The 8,250-nt window shown below is 50.5% G+C and overlaps 1 protein-coding gene across 6 annotated transcripts in view; it reads left to right on the top strand.

Moving 5' to 3' along the window:
• The window catches only part of GDAP1L1 (ganglioside induced differentiation associated protein 1-like 1), a 25,990-nt gene extending 21,783 nt beyond the window's left edge, over positions 1-4,207 (top strand). For 5 of the 6 annotated variants that reach the window (XM_012657906.1, XM_012657908.1, XM_012657904.1 and 2 more), the window contains one exon: positions 2,800-4,207. In XM_012657906.1, the coding sequence (XP_012513360.1) occupies positions 2,800-3,143 (344 nt within the window). In that variant the 3' untranslated portion in view covers positions 3,144-4,207. The remainder of the gene's footprint in view (positions 1-2,799) is intronic. The other variant, XM_012657909.1, reaches the window with a different exon arrangement.
• The last annotated feature ends 4,043 nt before the right edge of the window (positions 4,208-8,250 follow it).

The following is an 8,250-nucleotide window of genomic DNA, read 5'->3' as shown; positions in this document are numbered from 1 at the left end:
TCCAACCAGACCTTTATGTCAGTGTTCTATTCCAGCTGCTCTTGCCAAGGTCATCAGCCAATAACGCAATCGCCAGCTCTTGGGCCTCCTCTCATTTGACCTCTGCACAGCATTTGCACACAGTCGAGCACTCGCTCCCCCTTGGAACACACTCCCATGTCGGCATCCAGGACGCCACTGTCTCCTGACTCGCAGGCGGCTCCTTCTTATCTCCTTTGCTGGTTTCTTTGTGGCCTAATATCTAAACCGTGGAGGGCCCCAGGGTGAGTCCCTGGCTTTTTTCTCAAGTCTGTCTACACTCACTCCCTGGCTGATAGCCTCTACTCTCCTGGCTTTAAATGCCACCTCCGTATTGATGGCGTCCCCTGAACTGGGCACCTGCATCTCTAACTGCCGGCTCATTTTCTCTCCTTGGGTGTTCCTCAGGCATCTCGAAGGTTATGTACTCAAGAACAAACTGCTGATTAGAACAAGAAGATGCAGAGTGAAGGGAGTGGCTCAGGTTTTGATGGCGGGGGGCATTGGATTCGTGGAATCCCACAGCCCGTTCAAAGGTGCATAAGCAAGCATCCCAGGAAGCAGTCCTTCCAGCAAGTGATGGGGTGGGGGAAGAGCACTCCAGGTACGGGGTGCAGCAGGGGCAAAGGCCCAGAGGCTGAAACACAAAGGGCTTGTTTGGGGGAAACAGTGGGCAGGTGGGCAGTTCATGAGGAGTCAGGATTAGAGAAGTGTACTGGAGCTAAACTAACTCTTGAAAGGGCTTTAGAAGGCAGACACAAGAATTTGAACATTAACGTGTAGTTGGTGGGGAGAATTGAAGGTTTTTGAGCAAAGAGGTGACGTAGGAGACCAAAGGAGCTCCCGAAGTTCAAGTCTAAACACCTGGAAGAAACATGTTTCACAAACAGGTGTTTTCTAAATACACAGGCTAATTTTAGATGGCACACAAACATGGTGATGAATAATATAAAACCACCTAGTGAGAGTTATTTGCTTTCAATTCCTTTGATTATATCAAAGAAACAGCATTAGTATGATGCTAGTACTTAACCCCTTTATAATATGTGTTAACATCTGCCCCGTTCTTAAAAACAAAACAAGTCTGGGGCATAGAGATTCTGGCGGGCGGTAGTATCCAGTTGGAATTTAATAGCATTTGTTTTGTTTTTGTTATGCTTACTTTTATTATTGCAGATAGTTTATGGCTAATGATACTGTTGATTATATAGTTTCTTTTTTCATTCATCAGTTATTCAGTAAAGATTTATTGAACACTGGCCAGCACAGTGGCTCACACCTGTAATCCTAGCACTCTGGGAGGCTGACGTGGGAGGATTGCTTGAGTTCAGGAGTTCGAGACCAGCCTGAGCAAGAGCGAGACCCTGTCTCTACTAAAAATAGAAAAATTAGCCGGGTGTTGTGGTGTACCCCTGTAGTCCCAGCTACTAGGGAGGCTGAGGCAGGAGGATTGCTTGAGCCCAGGAGTTGGCAGTTGCAGTGAGTGATGATGATGCCACTGCACTCTACCCGGGGTGATGGAGTGAGATTCTGTCTCAAAAAAAGGGGGGGATCTATTGAGCACCTACTGTGTGTCAGGCATAGTTCTAGGTGCAGGGGATACAGCCACAAGCAAGACGGACCAAAATCCCTGCCCTCATGGGGCTTCTGCTCTAGTAGATGGCAGACAATAAACAAAACGAGTGTGTGAGACAGATGGCGCCATAATGGTGAGGCTCTACATGGAAAAATACACCTGGGGAGGGGTGGTGACTGCTGGGGTTGGGAGTTTTAATCCTAAATTGGTGGTCTGTGAAGCCCTCAGGAAGCTGGCATTTGAGCAAAGACCTCAAGGAAGTGGAGGAATGAGCCCCGTGGCTAGGTGGGAGAAGACTGTTCCAGGCAGAGGAAGCAGCCAGTGCAAAGGCCCTGAGGTGGCAATGTGCCTGGCATGAGGAACGGCAAGGAGGCCAGTGTGGCTGGAGAAGAGTGAGCGAAGGGGACAGAAGTAGAAATCTGAGGTCTGGATGGGACCTGGGGGCCAGTTCATGTAGGACCATATAGGGCTTGAAAGGGCTTCAGCTTCTACTCTGGCCACATTGGGGAGTCCTTACAGGCTTTTGAGAAGATAGAAGTGACAGGATCTGCTTGAGTTTGAACAGTCCCCCTGTGAACAGTCAGCTGTTCTGAGAATAGACGCTAGGGGGCAAGGATGGAAGCAGAGAGAGCTTTTAAGGGACATTGTGATAACTTAGGCAGGAGACAATGGTTGTTTGGACTAGGATGGTAAAAGCGGAGGTGATCAGATTCCGGATGCATTTTGAAGATAAAGCAGATGGGAATGGCTGACAGACTGTGCGTGGGGGGTGAGAGAAGGAGGAGATTGCACGGTGGCACCAAGGCTTTCGGCCAGAGCGACTGGAGGGGTGGCTGCCGTTACTGAGATGGGGTGAGTGTGGAGGGCTTGGGGGTGACAAGCAGGAATCCTGTCCTGGACGTGTCGAGTTTGAAATGCAGAGTGGACACCCAAGGCGAGCTGTCAAAGGGGCAGTTGGATACGTGAGTCTTGAGCTTAAACACACATATTTGCACTTTAAAAGCCAGTTGATTTAAAGAGAAAATAGTAACAGCAGAGGTAGCATAAGGATATGACAAGTCATCGAAGTTGTCCTGGAGCGAGTGACCCTCGGGAGACACGGTGGCGGGCGACGGCAGGCCAAGGCCAGAGGAGTGGATGAGAGAGAAGTGAGCGAGCTGAGGGAGAAGGCTGACCCAGCCCGTGTCCTCTCTCTCTCACCCCAGGGCAGAAGTGCGAGCTGTGGCTCTGCGGCTGTGCCTTCACCCTCGCGGACGTCCTCCTGGGTGCCACCCTGCACCGCCTCAAGTTCCTGGGACTGTCCAAGAAATACTGGGAAGACGGCAGCCGGCCCAACCTGCAGTCCTTCTTTGAGAGGGTCCAGAGACGCTTTGCCTTCCGGAAAGTCCTGGGCGACATACACACCACCCTGCTGTCGGCCGTCATCCCCAACGCGTTCCGGCTGGTCAAACGGAAACCCCCCTCTTTCTTCGGGGCGTCCTTCCTCATGGGCTCCCTGGGCGGGATGGGCTACTTTGCCTACTGGTACCTCAAGAAAAAATACATCTAGGGCCAGGCCTGGGGCTTGGTGTCTGACTGTTGGTGTCTCTGTGCCGTGTGATTCCCAGCGAGCTCTCTGTAACTCACTGTCTCGTGAACACGTGGACAGCCGTGCCGCCCCTCGTTCTGAGTAACCCTGTCGTCAGTGTGAAAACATGCCATAGTTTAGGAGTAGACGTTGCCAATGCCGTGACTTGAGGCCACGGCGCTACTAAAGGAGAGAAGGAGAGAGTGAGAGAGAGAGAAAAGAAAACAGAAACAAAACACGAATGCCTTTTCTTTCGACGCGAGGTCTCAAGATGGAACCGTGGGGACTGGTTGGGATCGGAGGTGAGTTCCAGGCTGTCTCATCCACCAGGGCCCAGATTCTGGGAGGTGCTGGGGGCTCCGAGGGCCTGACCCTTCGCCTCCCCTTCCCTCTCGCCCAGGGAACTACCTTCCACAGGACAAAGCCAACATCCAGACTCGACTCTTCGGTACCTCCGGGTGGGACTGGAGAACCAGAGACCCCATGGGAGGCCCCTGAAGACCGGAAGGGGCTTCTTGCTTCTCCTGGATGTGCACTGAGACCGCACTGGCTTGAGCCAAGGCAGTGGCACCCACAGCCAGGCCATGGTTGGGACCAACGCCATGAACACACCCTCTCCATTCCCCTCTGGATTTGGCCAGCGTGTTTGGTTTGGCACTAATATAACAGAAATCCCTTAAGGCAGCATCCATCACCCTCTTCCTACTTTGAGTTGCGTTTTCCTGCCCTGTAAGGTGGGACTTCCAGTAAAAACCATGTTGACCTCTTGGAAGGTCAGCCCCGGCCCAAGTACAGGGGTGGGTCTGGAGGGGGATGAACCCAGCTCCCCCTCCCAGCTTCTGCCCAAGCCTTCTCCTTCACGCACACCCCTCCATCACTGCAGGGCGCCCTCCACTGCACTGTGCCATGCGGGGGTCTCTGCATCCATGCTGCCACCCTGGTCGGGTCTCACTTTCCTGTGCCTTTTGCACGTTGGGAAACGGTCTGGGTGTCACTGCCACTCATGCTTAGAAGCTGAAAGCCCTCAATAAAGCATCCAGGAGGAACAGTTGCTTTTCATTTCTAAGCCTGTGTTGTCCACCCAGTTCTCATTTCCAAAGGTTGGGGCCAGAGGGGGAGAGACATGGGGTTTCAGACTCGGTCTTCACAAGGGCGAGCAGGAGTTGAGTTTGGGCCTCAAGCTGCTGGGTCTGGGGCTGGCTTCGGGATAGACCTTCCAGAGCTCTGACCCTGACATAAATCCACTGCACTTGGGCACAGTTCTTCACAGTTTACAGAGCATGTTCACAACCATTTGCTCACATTAACCTATACATGGACCTTAGGGGTACCCAGGGCATATGTCCGCCTACCCCAATTTCACACAGGAAAAAAATGCCCAAAGAACATTAAATCACTTATAGAGCATACAGCATAATTTTGTTTATTTTGCCAAAAAAGTGTAAGAATCTGTGCATTTTAAAATCAAGGTAAAAAGAAAACTCAGTGAGCCAGGGGCCAAGACAGGGCAAGGGCAGAACTTAGTGACCACAGACACTCCCCACATCTTGGGCTACTCAAACATCCACACGGACCCTCCCTGCTCATAATTAAACTTCTACGCAAGAACAATCACATGATGCTTACTCCCAGCAGGATCAGCTGCCCTCCTGAATGAAGGACGTGCTTACCTTCTCTGCAAGCAGCAGTCTCAACTTCTTTTTTTTTTGAGACAGAGTCTCACTGTGTTGCCCAGGCTAGAGTGCCGTGGCGTCATCCTCACTCACAGCAACCTCAAACTCCTGGGCTCAAGCGATCCTCCTGCCTCAGCCTCCCAAGTAGCTGGGACTACAGGCATGCGCCACCATGCCCGGCTAATTTTTTCTATATAGTTTTAGTTGTCCAATTAATTTCTTTCTATTTTTAGTAGAGACGGGGTCTCACTCCTGCTCAGGCTGGTTTCGAACTCCTGAGCTCAAACTATCTGCCCGCCTCGGCCTCGCCGAGAGCTAGATTGACTTCTAATTCAACTGAACCACTGATGCACTCCCCCAGTGGAAATGTCTCTCCCTTGGGAACTCTAATCTCCAAACCGTCAAAGTCCAAAGTTTCAGGGATGGGAAGTCACAGTTTGTGAATTTGTTATTACATGTAACAGCGAGAGTCACTGCCGCTTCCATCTCAGCATTGCCGACCCGTGAGTTCTGGCTGTGGGAGAAACAGCACTGTGGTTGGTTCCAAGTACACACTGCGTCCTGCAGGACAGCTCTCCAGCCCCGCAGTGTCTCCTGGTTGGCACCATAGCACAGTCTCCAAAAGGCCACTTCAATGTTCTGTAAGTCCAGCTGCTTCTGGGCAAAAGAGTGCACGGTGATACCAGAAAATTCCATAGGTATAATCACACTACTACATTCCTTTTGCTATAATATCAACTCCTTGGTCAGAAGTGATGTCATGTGGCATACCCAGGCTATAAAAAGGCATTCATAAGTCCATGGATGTAGTGGTCAGAGACGGCAAATCCATACATAGAATAAGTAAGTACAAATTGCTGCTCCCCCCATGGTGGATGGAGTTCAGCGTAATCAGTCTGCCATTGGATGGCTAGTTGCTATGGTGAAGGTTGCTGTGTCAGGAACTGTGCACAAGTTTGGCACTCATTCGTGGTATTAGCTAAATCAGTCTTGATGAGAGGAAGTCCATGCTCTTGGTGTGGGGTGCACCCAGCTAAGCGGCAGGTCCTCTGAAGGGCTGACGGGAAGATTGTAGTTTATGTTCTTGGCAGTCACAGGGTCTTTCCTCAAGGAGATCCAGCCTTCCCTGCATTCATGGGGCTCCAGGACTCTGAACCGTGTAAGAGGTTGTAAGTCCCTATTGTGATGACTTCTGCAGGATGGTTCCCCCACTTTTCTTGCTTGCGGTTTTCAAGAGCAACAATAGAAAGTGGTGGGAATGTAGTATGTTGAGACAGGAAAGGACTGGGCTCTGTTCCGGTCCTCCCTAGAACAGGATGTCCTTCAGTGCGGTAGCTTGGTGCCTCACATTGCTCCAGGGTAGGAAACTCAGGCCAGCCTTCTTTCTGGGGTCCCCAGCTTCGGGGCACACACAGTTGAGACACTATTCCCCTTTGAAGCTTTCCTGAGCCTTGGGGACCAGGCTTCTGTTGTCCCTTGCTGCCTATCTGCAAGTAAGAAATCTGCTTTCTGTAACTTGTGTACGTGAGTGTCATGTCTCACTGGACTCAGACAAGTTGGAAACCAGTGCGTGGGGACTGGTTTTACCACTTCAAGTTAGGTTTCTGCTCACTGTACCTAGAATTTTCCTGACTACATAGATCAAATAATGCTTTAGGAAGCTCCCATATATTTCATTTCTGGGGACGACATGATCGATTCACCTCCAACAAAAGTCCCTTTGGGTCAAAATATTCCAGTTGCTCTAGCTCTGCTGCCAGGATGGTGACTGCACCCAGCTCGCCTCTAGCAGTAAGTGCTGCCAGTTGGACACCGCTAATCCCCACCCAAACCAGGAAGTCCATTTCAGCGGTGGCACCTCCCACTGTCACCCCCAGGCTACAAAGGACAGCACCCCAGAGCTTTTGAATGGTGCTGGTGCTTTCCTCACCAATTCTTTGTTCCGTGCCTTAGTGAAGGAAGTGTCCTCTGCACCTTCCTGGTGAACTTAAAGTAGATGGGAAGGCCAAGTCACAAACAGTAAATCCACCGCAACATTCCTGTCTCCTGAAATCTTTGCCTTCCTCCCTGAACGGTCTCTTAGGGAAATTCTGGCATCTCAACGTCCATGAATGTAGCCCACCACGAAGTCCAGGTTTCAGGCAATCAATCCAGTAAACTATTAGAGCCACCTTCGAATGCTGGGATAGTGTATTGAATCTACACTCTCCAGTAAACGCAAGCATATTGATAAATTCAACTCGGGCCAGTACGGTTTGTTCTCCTTGTCTAGCACCTACATAATCCATTCCCACACATACTCCCCCAGGTTTCTGTCAACACACATGAAGGAAACATTGTGATTCTTTGGTGTCATAGACTCTTCTTCTGGGTCAGACTTTGTACTTGCTACCTCGGAGCTTGCAAGGGTCTGGGGGCAAGGAGGGTACTGGGGTAGGTCCAAGGAGATGAGACAGCCCCTTGCAAGACAACTGCCTTGGGTGAGGTCATTACAGCATCTTCAAGCAGGAGAAGAATGGTCTTCTAGGAAGAGGAGGAAGGCGGTTTCCACTGTTAAAGGAGGCCTGGGTTGACTTGAAGGTTCACGGTTGTCAGATTCATCTGAGTTCATCCAAAGGGCTCTGAATAGTGGGAGCCCACGGTTGCCACTGAACTTCTAGAGGCACTGCTGTTGCTACTGAAGATCATGGACCTTCACCACTGCTGCTGATGTGCTAAAATGCTTCTGATGTTGTTAGAGCCCAGGGCCACTCGTACTCACCTTCAGTCACCCACTGCTGCTTCCAGAGCCCATTGCTAGAGTCGGGGAAAAAAATTTAACATGTCCTCACTTCCTCTACCTCCTAACCTCCACCAGCGTCTCCCACTGGCAGAACTCAAAGGGAAGCAGGGTGAGAGACATACAGTGCACACTGCCCTGCCTTGTGACACAAGGGGAATGCAAAGGGGTAAGTGTGAAGGTCAGGGGCAACAGACCTCGCCCAGTACACTAACCTCTCTGAATTCCCGGTCTCTCACCGCAAACACACGGTAGAAAATTCACACGCTTGTTGGTGCCCACGCGGTGAAAAGGGAACACTTACACGCTGTTGGTGGGAATGTAGATTAGTACAAACTCTACGGAGGTCAGCATGGAGATTTCTCGAAGAACTAAAAGCAGATCTACCATTCGATCCTGCAATCCCACTACTGGGTATCTACCCAGAGGGAAAGAAATTATATCAAAAAGATACCTGCACTCGTATGTTTATCGCAGCACAGTTGACAGTCACAAAGACATGGAATCAATCTAAATGCCCATCGACTGATGAGTGGATAAAGAAAATGTGGCATATATACACCATGGAGTACCACTCAGAGATAAGAAGGAATGAAAGAATGTCTTTTGCAGCAACTTGTATGGAACTGGAGGTCAT

Source organism: Propithecus coquereli, unplaced genomic scaffold (assembly GCF_000956105.1).
Source record: "Propithecus coquereli isolate 6110/MARCELLA unplaced genomic scaffold, Pcoq_1.0 Scaffold566, whole genome shotgun sequence".
Lineage (NCBI taxonomy): Eukaryota > Metazoa > Chordata > Mammalia > Primates > Indriidae > Propithecus > Propithecus coquereli.
The sequence above is the reverse complement of the archived record's forward strand: the minus strand, read 5'-3'. Positions and strand labels throughout refer to the sequence as shown.